The sequence below is a fragment of the Amphibalanus amphitrite genome, unplaced genomic scaffold (genome assembly GCF_019059575.1).
Source record: "Amphibalanus amphitrite isolate SeventyFive unplaced genomic scaffold, NRLGWU_Aamphi_draft 000591F_arrow, whole genome shotgun sequence".
NCBI classification, from domain to species: domain Eukaryota; kingdom Metazoa; phylum Arthropoda; class Thecostraca; order Balanomorpha; family Balanidae; genus Amphibalanus; species Amphibalanus amphitrite.
This window is the reverse complement of record NW_024882085.1, coordinates 48121-65689: the sequence shown is the minus strand read 5'-3', so window position 1 is coordinate 65689 and position 17569 is coordinate 48121. Positions and strand designations below refer to the sequence as shown.

The 17569-nt window shown below is 49.8% G+C and overlaps 2 protein-coding genes across 3 annotated transcripts in view; both read right to left on the bottom strand.

Annotated features, from left to right (window-relative positions):
• Positions 1 to 5: 5 nt before the first annotated feature.
• Positions 6 to 17569, bottom strand: part of LOC122394427 (dopamine receptor 1-like) — a 43676-nt gene continuing 26112 nt past the window's right edge. The window contains exons 1-2 of one of the 2 annotated variants that reach the window (XM_043391300.1): positions 5453 to 5516; positions 6 to 1886 (exon numbers count right to left, since the gene is read on the bottom strand). In XM_043391300.1, the coding sequence (XP_043247235.1) occupies positions 678 to 1835 (1158 nt within the window). In that variant the 5' untranslated portion in view covers positions 1836 to 1886; positions 5453 to 5516 and the 3' untranslated portion in view covers positions 6 to 677. Of the gene's footprint in view, positions 1887 to 5452; positions 5517 to 17569 lie in introns of those variants that run through there. The other variant, XM_043391299.1, reaches the window with a different exon arrangement.
• On the bottom strand, positions 14858 to 16645 carry LOC122394428 (glycine receptor subunit alpha-2-like). The gene has a single exon (XM_043391301.1). It carries the CDS (start codon positions 16447 to 16449, stop codon positions 14992 to 14994), a length of 1458 nt encoding a protein of 485 aa, XP_043247236.1. The 5' UTR covers positions 16450 to 16645; the 3' UTR covers positions 14858 to 14991.

Below are 17569 nucleotides of genomic sequence, written 5' to 3'. Positions count from 1 at the left end.
CTCTCTCTCTCTTTCTCTCTCTCTCTCTCTCTCTCTCTCTCTCTCTCTCTCTCTCTCTCTCTCTCTCTCTCTCTCTCTCTCTCTCTCTCTCTCTCTCTGTCTCTCGCTCTCTCCTTCTCCTTTTTCGATCCACAAATAACAAAAACACCGATTGTACATAAAGAATCGCAATGTCATCCAAAATCTGGATCCAGATCCTTGATACTGCACTTGTTGGAAATTTCTACACAACAGACACCGACCCATTTGGCTGGGGGCATCACAGGACGGTCCAGGCGTTCACTGCAGCACGGAGGTCGCAGCTGCTCGCTGTTTGTTCATGTACCGCCGCCATAGCAGGCACGTCAATCTGCTACGGTCTCTTGTGCCCAGTCTAGCACAGTGAGATCACAAATTACGGCGCACGTCCCTATAGTCCCACCGCGTCCTACCACGTCCCACCAAGTCCAAGCACGTCCCGATCGCGCCCATAGACGGCGCCGATCCCATACGACCGCCGGCACTCGGCAGGTCGACTGCGGGTCCCGCTAGATCATCAGTTCCTGTCGCGGCGGCGGCGGCAGCGCAGCCACCTCTGCCGTCCGCCGCGCGCAGCTGGTCTGCGGCTGAGGGGGCGCGGAGCAGGGCGCGGACGGTGCCGGCCCGTCGGCGGAGCGGGCCGCCGGCAGCAGCGGTGGTCAGATGGCCGTCACCCGCTCCACGTACGGCGAGCGGCGGCCGTCGACGTCCGCGCCCGGCACCGGCGACAGACGCGTGTCCGAGGAGAAGGACTTGCTGCCGCAGGCGCGGCTAGGTCGCAGCCGCGCCTGGCAGAACCGCACGCACGAACGGCGCACCTTGGCCAGGATGCGCGCGAACGCCTCGCGGAACTCGACGTTGAAGATGGAGTAGATGATGGGGTTGAAGCTGCTGTTGCTGTAGCCGAACCAGGTCAGCGTCTGGAAGACGAGTCGCGGTACGCACGTCTTGCAGAAGGCGGCCAGGATGTTGACGCAGAAGAAGGGCACGTAGCAGACGAGGAACACGCCCACGATGAAGCCGACCGTGGTGGCCGCCTTGCTCTCGGAGACGTGGCACCGGTTACAGGCCGGCGGCGGCGCCACGCCGTCTATCGTGCCGAACATCACCGGCTTGGTGAGCGCCTTGATGCTCTCTACGTGTCGCTTGGCGTACAGGTACAGCTGGCTGTAGATGGCCAACATCACCATACACGGCATGTAGAAGCTGATACAGCTGCTGACGACCGCGTACAGCGGCGTCAGGTCCAGCGCGCACTGCGGCAGGCCGCGCTCGTCCACCGGCTCGGCGCTGCGCCCCGGCGGCCGGTGCAGGTCCAGGGAGATGGGCAGGAACGAGACCAGAGCCGCCATCAGCCAGATGCCCACGATACTCAGCGTGACCACACGTTTGGTCATCCACCGGCCGTAGCGCAGCGGGTCCTTGATGTGGATGTAGCGGTCCAGCGAGATGGCGCACAGGTTCAGGATGCTGGCCGTGCTGCACATGACGTCGAACGCAATCCAGGTGTCGCAGTACTGCGGCCCGAACGGCCAGTACTCCAGCAGGTCGTTGGTGAGCGCGAACGTCATCACCAGGCAGGCCAGCGTCATGTCGGCGAAGCTGAGCGACACGATGTAGAGGTTGCCGATTTTGCGCAGGTTGCGGTCGGTCAGCACCGCCACACAGACGAGGATGTTGCCCGACACGGCCAGGATGATGATGGCCGAGAGGAAGGTGCCGATGAACACCTGGGCGCCCAGACTCAGCGAGGCCACGTCCTCCAGAGGCGGCTCCAGCGCCGGTGCGGAGAGCGAGTCGTTGGCGGCGGTGGCCATGATGCAGGGACGGGACTGACTGGCTGGCCGACCTCACATCGACGGACGACTCTGTGACGCAGAGAAGCCACAGATCAGCTGGGGTCAGCAGGTCAGGTCACACGTGGAGAGTATATATATGTTACAGACCGTATGAAAACCCAGTCCGTTTGCAAACGGCCTGGCCCAGTCAGGCCGTTTGAAAACGGCCTGAAAAAGCCGGCCGTTTGCAAACCGCCTGAAATATCAGGCCGTATGAGAACGGCCTAGGCAGTTTGAAACGGCCTAGACAGTTTGCAAACGGCCTAGTCAGTTTTCAAACGGCGGCATAGACTACTGTATTACTCATTTACTGATATGCAGTAGTCTATGATGCCAGCAATACCCCATTGCTATCAGGTCCAATGTATTTCTTTAGTGTTGTTTCGAAAACGCTTTTCTCGGTAGATCCGAAAACAGAGGCACAAGGCAAACGGTTTCATTGATATTCTGGCCAGGTCGGCTGGTTGCGAACGCCCGTCTGCTGCCGTCAATTTATTGCAAACAAACGAAATATTTAATGATGTTTCGGGCTTTCCAACTTTAATGGAACGAGAGGAGGCACCGAACGGGAACCAGCACAGAATTTATGTTCTTTAAGTGGCTGATTCGATCAGCGGGTGACAATTCCGAGCTGTGTCACGGAAGCCGTGCTCGGGATCCGAACAGAGCTCTGTTTGACATAAACCGTATTTTAGTCGGGCTGCCGCACGCTTAAACATAGGATCCACTTCTGTTTTAACTTCTGTCTGCATATACTCAGCAATCATATACCGTTCGCGAACATGTCTACACTCGATATGTAGTTATGAATTGGGGTACTTTCTTTTCCTACGCCTAACCCTCCACCTGGCTGAACTTTTTCGGCCGGATTTTAGTTAGACGGGAAGCTGCCACAGCTGAACTATAGGGTGACCGGTTTTGCAAAAAGTTTCGAAAAGTTTTGCTCCCCAGGTCGAATCTAACGTATTTGGGGGTGCTGATCACGAATCCGGCGGAAAAAATATAAAATTCGAATTTTTTTTGACCGCCCCGGCTCTTTGAATATTTCCGGTTTTCTCAATTTTTGCATGTTTTTGAATAATATGATGAATGTAATGAAAAAATATTAACAATGTATCGCTAAATGCATGTACCAGTCGATTCGGCATACAGCGGCGTCGAAATCGGCAGGCGGCTTGCTTCACCGGCCTCGCAGGAAAGCATAAGGCTCGGAAGGTTTGCGTTAGTTACCCGATTCTCTCCATAGATGGCGCTGGCGTAGCCGCCCGCCGGCCGGTCGTTGCCGTGCCGTTTACAGCCCCGGCGGTCACTTGCGACCGTCGTGGTCGTTATGCTACGTCTATCAAAGCACGACAGAAATGTTCACTTCATTTTTATGTTACTTCAGACATATTTTAGACCTAACGTTGAATTGGATAAATGACTATTGTGAATTGGCGAAATAGTCGAGTGCGCTCGGGAGCCATTTACAATAGCGAGGAACGTAGGTGGATTGAGCTGAGTAACATATGACACTGCGTTCACTGTTGATATGAAGTTTATTCACACTATGTAGCATGAAGTCGGGTGACATGAGAACAAAGTGACTAACATACCTTGTGTACGACACATGGATGAAGCTAATGCTACTTTTTCATTTTGTTTCGGTAGGCCCGTTTGTTCAGAGCCTAGCCGTCCTGTCGGTCTGCGCCTGTTACAGCTGTGACTGATTCGGTGGTCAGCTTTACAGCCCTCTCGGTGGATTGGGTATGGCAGGGGACCCCCGTTTTGGAGTCTGTAGAAAGTCGCGCAACTCATCCTCGCTCATGTGTCGTACACAAGGGGGCTCAATGTCTCGGCCCTCGTCAACCGCTCGCTGCACGTTAACCAGTTCCATATAGTTGTTCGCTTGAACGTTAATTTCCGGCAGCCGGAAGTGCCGAATGGGCTGCTGCTGTGGCGGTGGGGGTGGCAGCTTTGGCGGCGGTCGTGGCGGCGGTGCCGGCGGCGGTGGCGGTGGTGGTGGTGGCGATGGCCGCCGCCTCTGTCGCCGCTGCGCTTCTGCTGTGGCGAGGGCGGGAACGGCGGCTGCTCCTGTCGCTGCCTTTTTTGACGAATGCTCTGGATTAATAATCCAAGACGAATGCTCTGGATTAATAATCCAGAGCATTCATCAAAAAAGGCAGCGACAGGAGCAGCCGCCGTTCCCGCCCCCGCCACAGCAGAAGCGCAGCGGCGACAGAGGCTACGGCCATCGCCACCACCACCACCGCCACCGCCGCCGCCGCCGCCGCCGCCACAACAGCAGCAGCGGCGTCTGCAACGGCGGCGGCCATCACCACCACCACCACCACCACCACCGCCGGCACCGCCGCCACGACCGCCGCCAAAGCTGCCACCCCCACCGCCACAGCAGCAGCCCATTCGGCACTTCCGGCTGCCGGAAATTAACGTTCAAGCGAACAACTATATGGAACTGATTAACGTGCAGCGAGCGGTTGACGAGGGCCGAGACATTGAGCCCCCTTGTGTACGACACATGAGCGAGGATGAGTTGCGCGACTTTCTACAGACTCCAAAACGGGGGTCCCCTGCCATACCCAATCCACCGAAAGGGCTGTAAAGCTGACCACCGAATCAGTCACAGCTGTAACAGGCGCAGACCGACAGGACGGCTACGCTCTGAATAAACGGGCCTACCGAAACAAAATGAAAAAGTAGCATTAGCTTCATCCATGTGTCGTACACAAGGTATGTTAGTCACTTTGTTCTCATGTCACCCGACTTCATGCTACATAGTGTGAATAAACTTCATATCAACAGTGAACGCAGTGTCATATATTACTCAGATCAATCCACCTACGTTCCTCGCTATTGTAAATGGCTCCCGAGCGCACTCCACTATTTCGCCAATTCACGATAGTCATTTATCCAATTCAACATTAGGTCTAAAATATGTCTGAAGTAACACAAAAATGAAGTGAACATTTCTGTCGTGCTTTGATAGACGTAGCATAACGACCACGACGGTCGCAAGTGACCGCCGGGGCTGTGAACGGCACGGCAACGACCGGCCGGCGGGCGGCTACGCCAGCGCCATCTATGGAGAGAATCGGGTAACTAACGCAAACCTTCCGAGCCTTATGCTTTCCTGCGAGGCCGGTGAAGCAGGCCGCCTGCCGATTTCGACGCCGCTGTATGCCGAATCGACTGGTACATGCATTTAGCGATACATTGTTAATATTTTTTCATTACATTCATCATATTATTTAAAAACATGCAAAAATTGAGAAAACCGGAAATATTCAAAGAGCCGGGGCGGTCAAAAAAAATTCGAATTTTATATTTTTTCCGCCGGATTCGTGATCAGCACCCCCGAATACGTTAGATCAGACCTGGGGAGCAAAACTTTTCGAAACTTTTTGCAAAACCGGTCACCCTACTGAACTATCACTCAGCTGTGCTCTTTATGGCTATTTTATAGTTCTGCATGAGTGACGCTTTAAGTTAATGTTACAGTTCAAACACGTAAATCACGCAGTAGACGTCAGAGGCCGCCTGGTGACGTCATCTGTGATGTCATAACGTAGCTCCGGCCTGTGCTCAGCGCCGCTGACCTATGCGCTTGGACGATGGTGTGAGCCGTCTCTTCCAGCACCGGTATAGGTAGAGTTCAGTCGTCTGTCAACGGAGCCAAAAGAGTGTCAGCCACCTGGCTAAGGAAAGAGAGAGGGAGAGATCGAGGGGGCGAACCAAGAGCATTAGCTGTTATCCAATTCGTATTACTACCGTCATTTAACAAACTGAAATTGAGCAGCCGGATAGTGACACTTCCAATCAGAGTAGCTGCTAGTATGCTGTAATGTTTCAGAAAAAATGCAAGGGATCATACGACTCACTTAACCCGCGCGGGGCTGGGGGGGGTAAATTTTACCCCCCCCTCGCGAATTTTTGCGATATCTCAAAAACGGCGGCGCGCAGCGCCGCCAAACTTTCAGTACCTTTTCTTACATCAATTTGACACGTTCCCTGAAAATTTGAGCGAAATCCGTCGGAAATTTTTTGAGAAATTGACGTTTTAGTGACGTCATGTTCGTCATTTTCGCCTCAAAAACGGCAAAAGTTCAAACGCCGCTAACATCTCCATTTTTAAAGGAATCAAGACGTAACAAAAAAGGTTATACGTAATTTTACTTTGTCTATCAAATGGCTATCTCGGTTTTTTGAAAATTTTGGATTTTGGCCTAATTTTTTTCAAAAAACTGACTTTTTTGGGAAAATCATTATAAAATCCAAAAGTTTGAGATTATCGAAAAAAACCGGAATATATGTCAGAGAAGTGGTCTGTGTGCACCTACATACCAAATTTTAGAAGAATCGGTTCAAAAATGTGGGAGTTATTCAAAATTTTATGACGTCACGACACACAAATTTTTTGAAAAATGACTTTTTTGGAAGTTCTAGACCTCGTACGGAAACAAAATAGCACCATTCGATTCGCCGTGAAAAACTGCATCAGATAGACACCTTTTTAGGCCTTAACAACCAACTTCAAAATTTGACCTCACTTGACCTGACCTTGACCTGACCTCGACCTGAAATTCATCCAGAGGTGGTCCATATCACTTATTGAGTGTGCCTATTGAATTCTATGAGTAAAATGACCCATAAAACATGTGTCGCACATGCCCTTTTCTATATTTTGTTTTTTGGTGACCTGACCTGACCTGACCTGACCTTGACCTTGACCTCTGAATGATATTGTATGCAACGAATATTGTCTTGGTAGCCTAAGAACACGTTTTGGGCGATCAGTCTCAGTCCATGACTCCATTCTTCGGCAACTACGGTGCAAGGCCGATACTGTAGAAACTTGCAATTTGTACCCTTGACCTGACCTTGACCTTGACCTCAAACTTTAAATTAAGTACATGTTTTTAGTAGTTCGTGATGAGAGCTTTCGATTGGCGTTTGAATTTTCCAAATCGGACCGTTAGTTCGGGAGATAACAGGGGGGGGTAAAATTTACCCCCCCCAGCCCCGCGCGTTCGGCTGGAGACCCCAGCCCCGCGCGGGTTAAGAAGTGAGCATGTTCGGGAAGTGAGCGTATTCTTGATCTAAATCAAAAACACTTCTAGGAAGAGTTCGTAAGCCGTAACACCTCTGTGATGGAAACCCTGACGTAATCTGTTTCTCAAAGTGAAACATTTCTCGAGTTATGGAACCAATTAGTGGGTATTCTGAAAGACATCAAGCTCTTTAATCGATGAAGGCAGGTATGTATTACAACTTAACATAGCTTCAGTCGAATGTTGACTCGCTCATCTCCCAGTTTCCCGCCTTTTCACACGGCCTCAGAAATACCCGTACTTGTGGACGCAGCGGAGAATATATGCCCCTGGTGCTATTTCCATGATGGAACTGTGGTGCCCCCGCCAATATAACCAGCAGGGCTGGAGGAATATGTTCAGCTGTTCCGTTGTTACAGTATAGAGAATAGAGAAAGTCTGGTCTGTGTGGAGATGATCCGGAGGGTCTAGAGCTGCGGTGTGCTGCTGTCGCTTTGGCTGTGTGATCTGTGTGGCCAGTGATAGATGTGGGGCTGCCCTGCGTTACTGTCAGCTGGCCGTGTACTCTGTGTGGGCTATAGGACAGGAAGGTATAGTAGGCGTGAGGCTGCGGTGCGCTGTTGTCGCGTGCCGGGTTCAGTCGCACTGTAAGGATTCCGCCGGCGCTGGCGGAAACAGCGTCACAGACAGACACACGCGTCTGTCACAGTGACCGGCGAAAAAAAGCATCGCGTTTCGCCGAAAATATCCTCCGAGTACCGTAGAATAATGTACTAATGCTTACGTAACAGTGCATATCAAATCATTCACTTCCGCTGCCTTCTTGATAACTTATTTCTGAAAGGATATTGTCAAGGATTAGCGTTCTGAAAAGACAGCCAAAGCTCCCAATTAGGCACACTTTGGACAAGGTCTCCAGTTAAAGATACCAATTAAATTCCCTTGATTATTTCAAATCTGTATGCTGTTGATACATGTTGACGTATACGCTAAATAAGTAGCCAATATCAGTCATCAGTCATTGTTGAAATTGTTCAACAGAGCTCATGTAACACAAATACATACATTTGATGAATGTCTACCTTTTGACCTTCACCCACCCGGTAAGTCACTCTGAACGCCCAATGGGGGCGGTTACCACAGATGGTGGCCCTGGGAGCGGCCATTTGCATATTGCATATGTGTCCGCTCGTCGTTCACAGTTCGCCTACGGAGATGAGATGACGAAGTAATGAAACGGAAAGTGTGTTGACAAACTGTGCCGACATCAGAGCCAGGCCTGATCAGCGCGCTACTCGGAGGCGCGGCCGTGATGAGGTGGTGAATTTCAAACGACCCTCCCCCTCCCCTCCCCGCTCAGTAACACCCCCTATGCTCTGTCCAGGGAGGTACTCAGGCGTGACAGATTGACACGACGTCCACAAAACAGGCGAGTTGGGTACACAGGCGCATTTTCGACACATCACTACGCACAACACCGACAGGAAACGCTGAGCGCATGCGTCGTCCAATCCCGCGAGAGTCAGGCTATGCATTGATTAAAAGCTAACTATGCGGCTGGGGATATTTTTTTGCGAGTAAGGTCTTGCATAGTTATTTATTAGCTACGCACTGTAAATGTGTATCTTTTTACCAGTCTGGCCATGGTGACCATACTTATTTAATCCGTATGTATATTGCATATGTCTATGTCGTCTATGTATATCTATGTTAGTAATAATGCATGGTATACTCATTAGTCCACAGTCAAGTTAATACATCCGGCTAAAGCATTTCTGTTGTTTTCAGTGATAAAGGTATCCTCCTATTCGGTCCAATAAGTTTATCGCATTATTTCGCCAATGGATGCTATACCTACAACACTTAAACCCAATGCTACCTTTAAACTTCCCCAGTCATCATCAGAGTAGGTACCATAATATTGTAGGAATGATGAGTATAGGTATGGCTTCCAGAACAAAGACAAAAAATGATGACGTCATCTCAGTTACAATAGCTTTGTGAGCATGGGCTAGAGGCACGCTGCACAATGCACACCGACGTACACACAGACACTTACACATGGGTACTACTAACTACATCTACCGCCCGTATACGCGCAATAGGCCGACTTACAGCTACTGGCTACATGATACCTGATACGAACTGAGAACAGCATCTGACCAAGTGTAGACCGGACCAATTCGGCAAAATCATTATGGAAATAATGGCTTTCGGAGCGCGGTAGCTCCGCTATGAGGAACATGAGCCATTGGTGTCATACAATGTTGGAAGGTACGCTATCCACGAACTCACACAACTGAAATACAGGTAGGTATGTGCATGCGGCGTTGTGCAGTGAAGGCTAAACACATTAATTAGTTCAATTGCATAAGCAAAACAAGTAATACATGATATGCCGTAAAACCAACGCAGAAAACCACGCAGAAAGTGCATTCGCAAGTCGCAACGCATTGTCTTCTCTCGAGTCAGGCGGTGCAGTATACCTTCAGGCGCGGCATACTACTGCCCTCTAGGGAGAGAACTGTGAACTATTCCATGGTTACCGAGTAAGGCGGTGCAGCATACCTTCAGGCGTAGTACAACGCTGCCATCTAGGGAGAAGACTATGAACCACCGCTGCCAGGCGGTGCAGCATACTTTCAGGCGTGGTACACTACTGTTCTCTAGGGAGAGAACTTGGTACCACTCCTGGCTCTCGAGTCTAGCGGTGCAGCATACTTTCAGGCGCAGTAGTATATTGCGTTCTAGGGAGAGAGCTTTGAACCAACGCTGTTTGTGAGGCACTAATTTACGTCACCCGTTTCCTCAGTTATAAAAACGGCCAGCTTGCGTCACGTGCTGCTCATATCGCCAGCAGTCTACTTCACGGAATATGCACCAGTATGTATATTTTTGTGCTTATTAATGTGGCGGAGGCGACCAATGCGTAGGATGCCAGCGTTTATTAGGCGGCGGCACATCTTTAGCTCGGGCATGGGAAGGAAAGAACGGAAGCCCACTTTGGGACACGTTGGTGATGTGATTCATGATTTAAGATTTCAATTAGGCTACCCCACACTAAGCGAAAAAAGGCCCAAAGGCCCTACTAAATCAGACCCTGAAGCTTTAGGCCCAGGTCACATGGCTGCGGCTAATGCTGCTGATTGAGTCGCTCGACAGCCACCTGAATAATGTTCATTTTTAATTCTTCTTAGATGTTTAATAGGTGGCTTCAGCGTTTTGAAACAGATATAAATCGCTTGTGACTTGGCAAATGGGGCATTCCACGATAGATCGTACCAGGCCCGTCACCCTCATCTCTCAGATTTTAATGAAAATCGGTCCTAGGGGTAATCATAGGCCCCAAAGACGCCTGGCAAAATATCAGACTTCTCAGATCAAAACTTTTTGAGTTATATTGCATTACATTTTTTAACTTCGGTATGTAACGGTGAGTTTGATGGCCTATAACTCAAGAACGGGTTAAGCAACCAACAAAAAGTAAACAACACTAAGCTTGCGATGAATCAAAAATTAATATAACTATTTAAAAATTCCAAAGAAAAAATTTCATTGTTGAGCAAAAACCTTAATCTTTTTTCATTTGCCTCTAATGACTTTTGGGACCAAAATTTTTCACATTTTTATTTTTTCAAAATAATCTTCATGTCATTGCAAATCGACATGCAAAAAATTAGAAAGGTGTTCTTTCTATAAGTTCCTCATTTTCGCGCAAACAAAATGGGTTTCGGAGGGGTTGATACGACCCCAGCACGCCGTTTCGCTTCTAATAGAGCTAGAGCCTCGCGGAAAAAACGAGCGTGTGTGCCGTTACAAGTCGCAGCGATTGGTACCCGATTTTAAGGTCTCAGGTTAACCGGAAGCGTCTGAGGTCAGGTCACGTGACTCAAGTTACGGGTTCGGTTTTTAGTAAATAACTTCGCAAAAAATGGCCGCAGAGCCGCGATTTTCGCATCATTGTGTTCGCCTAGCTCAGGTGCATCGAATGGTATACTTTTTGCTAGGGTGAGGTCAACTTAAGTAGTTGACCTCGGGTCAAGGTCAGGTCAGAGCCCCTCAGGTCACGAAGCTGGGCAAAGGGTATCATATGGCATATCATTCGATTCGGAAGGTCTTCCCGAGTTCATTGGTGGCTTTCCCGACTCTCTAGCTCCATTTGATCGGGAGTTATTGACGAAAAACTCGTACGACCCTAGTGACGTCATAAATGACGTCACGCAAGGTTAACAATGCAAAAGTAAAGCATTGGACTTTGCAAGGAGTGCATGAAATCACGATACCATGTACGTGGGATAGTTTTAGATCATTCTCGGCGCCAAAATAACAGTTTTTATATTTCCCCATTGATTTATAACAGGGATGTCACGTGACCGACCTGACCTCATGTAACCTTGAAAAATTCCTAGACATACAAGTTGTGAGACCTCTGGAGGACACCATGTATGCGTCCTGTAACTTTCATCTCGGACAGCTATGGTCATTGGCGTCCAAAACAATGTCAGAACCAAACAGCCTTTTTCACCCTCGCGCTAATAGGAAAGAGGGTTGAATGAACCCTCTTTTCGCTTTTTTTCAGGTGACTCAGACTTGAATTGAAATTTCAGTAACCCGTGATGTCACTAGACAGCTTTATCACGCCATTTGTAAGCTCCCCTCCCGAAATCACTATTCGAAACCGTTATCGTGACGTAAAATAAATACATTTTTAGAAAGAACACCTTCCTAATTTTTTGCATACTTCTTAACAATGAGCCAAATATTTTTTAAACAAATAAAAATTCAAAAAATTTTGGTCCCAAAGTCCAAAAAATACAAATGAAAGAAAACTCGATATGTCATATATCAAAAATAGCGTATTTTTCGAAATTTCAAAAATGCATATTAATCTCTGTTTCATTGCAAGTTCAATGTTATATAACATTTGGCATTTGAATAATCCGTCTTAGAGTTACAGCCCGCCAAACGTAGCGCTGCAAAGCAAGATCCAAAAAATGTTATACACCATAACTCAAAAAATACTTATCTGATAAGCCTGAAATTGTTACAGGTGGATTCAGAGCCCCTGATTACCCCTGAGACCAATTTTCGTCAAATTCCGAGAGATGAGGGTGTCAAATTGGAAAAAAGTGGTACGATCTATCGTGGAATGCCCCAAATGTTGGATACGCTCATAAAATGATAAACCTAACACATATATCCTTTTGACATTTACAAAGGCTTCCCTGAAATATTATGTTTCCCTAGCTAGCATATGTCATTTAACGACACCTCATTAAGTGCCTGTGCTCCCTGACGTGACCAATTTACTGGTCACCCGTAACTGACCTCTCTGCAGTACAAGACAGCGTGATCATATGACGCTCGGCGGCGGGTGAACCGTTGGGTACCGCCGCTCGTTCGGCACACAAGTAGACCGCCGCATAGTTCCCACCGTGGCGGGAGGACTCTGCGTGGTGACGGGAGGACTCCGTACTGCGGAAGGACTCCGTGCGACCGAAGGTCTCCGTACAATGACGAGTGATTTTTCTTTCTGCACCTGTGAGAAGCTGTGCATTTCTCGGTTAAGGTCCAGCACTTAGCGTCGTTCTAATTAGAAGTTCACACTCTCGTAAAACGTTGTCCGTTGCGTTATCAAGAGCCACATTGAGTCGTGCACCCGTGTTAAGATCGGTGCGAAACGACCACCCTGACTAAGCTGTCATCTGTGGCATTCCAGCCATCTCAGCGGGGCGGGGCTCCGCGTACGGACCGATATCATCCATAACTGACCACCGATTGGTATGGTAATCGAGCGGCGGTCACGCCGCGAGCAGATCGACCGGCTAATGGGAATGTAACACCACCGAGCGACTCGGGAGGCGACGGCGCCGGTACATCTTCCGGGCTCGGCCGATTGGTGTGCCGTATGTGAGAAGAGTACCGAGCTATGGGGTGGACTGAGAGGGCGCTGTGAATAGCGGTACACGTGAACACGAGCTTGCTTTGTGTCCGGAGTTTAGGGGCCCTGAATTAGTTGTTTGCCGCTGGTGGAAGGCGGTGGAATGAGGCAGGAGAATGATGGCCGCTGGCTGGGGGAAGCGGAGGAAAAAAACGAACTGGAAGAGGAGGCGGCGCTGCGGTGGGGGCAGGGGTGAGGATGGCGGCGTATGGCCGGCTCATTAAGGCCGAGCCGTCAGTGGCGAGCCGCGCCGGCCGCTGAAGGCGCTGTGTCGGCTGATGAACGGAGCGCGCCCGCCACTGTCCGGCTTCCCGGCGCCGCATTAGCAGCGGCGGCCGGCGCGGCGGCGGGGAGGGGCCGGGGGGCCGGGGGACGGGGACGGGGTCAGCGGTCCCCGGGGACAGCCGGCCGGCCGGCAGGGCAGCACGGACGGCCATCTCGGCTGACAGATGGACTCACGATGTGCAATGGGAGGAGGGCGCTCTACACGACTAACGAATGAATGGCTCGACGCGTAATGCACTTGTGCCGTCGACAGAGGCGACAGAGGAACTCCATTCGGCCGAGGGCCCAACTGAGCGTGAGCGATGCTTGCCGGTTTTGGGAGGTTACTCAACGTACCTTGGGTAACGCAATAATATGCCACCACCTTGGGGCAGAAGGGCAGGACAGCAGATTTATGCATGCCTATGTGGACTGCCGACGAGGACTGGTTTTCTTCTTTCTTTTCGTTAACGGCTACGTCAAAGTTTGAAATGGCCTCAAATAAAACACGGAGCTTGCATTTAAATACAGATTAGCAGACGTGCTGTGCAAAAGCGGTGACAATCTCTAAGGCTGGGAATTCTAAGAAGAATTAATACTTACACCATTAATGCCCAATGCCTAGTAATGTGCTTGGGCTTACACGGGCTTACCAAAGCTTGGCTTTTGGAGGTCTCGGAACGATTGATATAAAATCGACAGACTGCTACTTTTTATACAACTGTAAACCCTTGCAGACGATTTCGCACAGGCAAATGCAGCATAGCTGATGTGGCTGAGGCCTTGCTTGGAAAATGAGCGTTCGTGACGTGTGTACGTCCTCAGAGTTTTCATTGGTTTCAATGCTGCATTCTTTTATGCATTCCATTTATTTATATTTCACACAAAAATGGTAGTGGCAGTCCGAGCCCGAAGTATGTAAACGCCCTGTACCCGGCGCTCCGCACTGCCCGCCGGCGGCGCAGCCACAGGTCGTATACCGTCGCTGCCGGCACCAGTCCGGCGCCGATCGCCCACCGATGCGTCGATCGGCCGACGGCGCTTACTTATGCAAACAAGCGGCCGGTGGCGCTTTTTAGTAAGACAGAGCGGCAGGTGCATTATCTTGAGCATGTTTTCGCGCAGGTTCGCACCAGCCCAGATAAGGCGCGCTCGCTGGAGGCAGGTGGAACACGGTGCCAGCGCCCCGGTGGTTTGAAAGCTTAAGACACTGACCAGGAATACCCGAGCGGACAGCGACAGGACAGCTGCTCCAGCGTCACACGGAACGGGCAGCGATTATCCACGAAATGTGGGCCGGCAACATAGCAACCAGGCCAAACACCCGACCGCCAAAACAGTTCGATAAGGGCTTTACCGCATCCGTGAATACACCGGCTGCCGGTAAAACGGCATTTGAAAAATGAAGCGTCATTTTTGCCACCGACATGTTGGGCTTATCGGGCACTTGTGCGCATTTGTCAAAAGCCTCTGAAAGGCTGTTGGGTGAATAGTCAGTAACCAACGCCTGAACTGTATCATTTGAATGGAACGTGATTTTCAACGGATCACGACGCACAGCACTGACGCAAACTACCCATAGAAACAGTCGGAATACAGATAACTCCTGTGCCACTTGCAAGTGCCACCATCGCTAAGAATCTGAACACTTTAATGGTATCCTTAGGAGTCTCCGTTTGATGGTTTGCAAAACATACATGCACCCACAAATTCGTCTCCAGTATCTATTAGCTGCACATGCAAAATTCTTGGTTTCTACATATATTTCGCCACGACACATCTGGGCAGATATGAGGGACGCTTTGAACGCAAGCTATCTGACTGATCTGACTCTGGGATCTGTTGGCAGTTGGCAGATCGGAACGCTTTATTTATGACGCAATTACCTGGGTACCTCAGTGCCCTTGATCCCGCTATCCAGTGCGTCTTTGTGGATCGAGTCTGTTGGTCCTTCCATGTGCGAGAAACACACCGTCCAGTAGACAATGTTGAACAAAATAAACACGATCGGGTAAACGTACAGCGCGCCTCGTTGCATCTTGTGGCAGAACCGCAGGATCTTGCCCATGAGATCATCCTCGTCCTCAGCCGAGTGCTGAGGCTCACCGTCCCCGGGCTCCCTGGCTTTGGCTCCGATGGCGTACTTGCGGAAGATCTCGACTACCGTCTGCCGGCGCGCCTGGCCGGTGAGGACAAACGTGGGCGCCGCCCTCTTCCTCATGTTACCCATGATCATGCTCTCCATGCGGACATCCACCAGACAGTTGACGACGGCGAAGAAGGAGAGGAAGGTGCAGACGCACATCCAGACGTCGATGGCCTTGACGTAGCTGGCCTTGGGGACGTACTCGCTGCCGGCGGCGAATAGCGACACCATGGTGAGCATGGTGGTGATGGTGAGCAGCATGCGGCCCTGAGCCATCTCGGCCGGGATCAGGAACGACACCCACGACACCACCACGAACAGAATGGACGGGATGTAGATCTGCATCATGTAGAACATGATCTGCCGCTTCAGGATGACGTACATGTGCACCTGCGCGCGCTCCAGCGGACTCTTGCTACCCGAGTGGAAGGTTCTGCTGTGCGCTCTCGCGGAGGCACGGTGAATTTCGTAAGAGAACTGGGATAGTGTCGATGTGGAGTAAGACAATGGATTATTGTCTGCCCACGTTAGATTTAGTTCGCACGGGTTTCTTCCAAAACTTTGCAAGGCAACATCACAAATTTGCACATCCATCGGGAACAAGGCATAATTGAATGGGCATGACAACTTCAGAAGAAGGTACTGATTCGCAAACAGTGTATAGTTTCTGTACATTCTGAAACTTGTTGATGGCACAAATATCACGGGACTTATAACGCTTGCTGCATTGGGAATGTACAAGTCTGGAAGCCACAAAGAATCCTTTACGGTCGGAGCAATTTCTATGAATTCTCCGCGCATATTTTGCTCCGGCGGTGCGAGACGGTAGTCTTCCCAGGAGTAGCGTAAATATGCAGACATTGTCACAGCGCCATTCGTTACCAAGCTTATTTCAGAAACGTGAACAGATAACTGAACCTTAGTCGGTGGTGGCAGTCCCTCCTTGCAGTTGAATATCTTTGGCACTTTAGGAGCACGCAAGTGAATTCTGGCGTCGTGCAACGTTGGTCTCCGCCGCTTCATATAATCTCTCGGCGTTAGAATAAGGCCATCAAATTTTGCCTTTGAATCATCGTCTTGAAAAATTGATCGACCTTGAAGAAATCCGTATGCAGCCGAGCTGTTCATTAGAGAAATACTCTGTACAATATTCTCTGATAGAGCAATGACCAGCATAACAATGAAGCACCTCATCGTTGACTGCTTGCCTTCTTTGGATTATATGAGATAACGGATCATAGTTATATCCAAACGGTTTCTCTAAGTAACATTTACAAAAGAATAACCTCTATAGATATTAACGGTTTTCTACCATGATACAAGCGGGCAAATATTTAAAGGAACAAAATATGTGTAATGATCAGAGCATACTTTGCAACTCAAAGTGAGTGAATTCAACAGCAACTTATTAATTCAGCTGTAAAACACGTGGCTTGGCGAGGCACTTACAGCAGCGGTAGCTGAACAGTTGGCTGCGATTTTGAAGAAACAGGGAAAAGTATGTTTCTAATGTTCTTGCATGTCTTTAGCTCAGCATCTCCATCATTTCTATCGATTGTTACTTATATAGGTATGCTAATCGACACGGTCAACAAATGAACCGTGTTGGGTGCTCTTTGAAAGCTATGCAAAAAGTTACCGACCAGTTCAAAACCGAACACGTTTGCTGACTCCAAATGCATTGCTGTTCACAAACTAGCCAGGTGTGCAATACATATAAGCCCTTTCCTGGTGCTCTTCTTTCGGCTGGGTACCTGCTCTAAAGCCGCACACGTGAGTTACCTTGCAGCCTAGCACCCATGAGTCGCAGTAGGTAAAGGTAAGTCCAGCCACATTAATAGCTTTCCTGCCAATAATCGTAAGCAGATTACCTGTATCGTGTGCGAACGGATGAGACAATCAAGCATATTCTCCCCCCCCCCCCCCGTGAGGAGTTGTACGTGATTTGCTAGAGGGTATTGATTCTAGGGTATATTTACTCGTATCAATAATGGATATGCGTGTGAATAAGTGCTCCCCCTCTCCCTCTCTCTCTCTCTCTCTCTCTCTCCCTCTCTCTCTCTCTCTCTCTCTCTCTCTCTCTCTCTCTCTCTCTCTCTCTCTCTCTCTCTCAAAACACAAACGCGCACACATATTACTCTATCTCCGCTCCCCTATGTCTGCCCTGTCGCCGTCTGAGTTGTTTTCTCTGTCTTTTTCTGCGTCCCAGCAGGGTGTCATTTCCGGCTGTCCAGAGACAGCTGACACGTCACCACGCCCCCGGGCCAGTCGAGGACATCGCTGCTGACCTGTCACTTCAGAGCGGAGCCGGTCG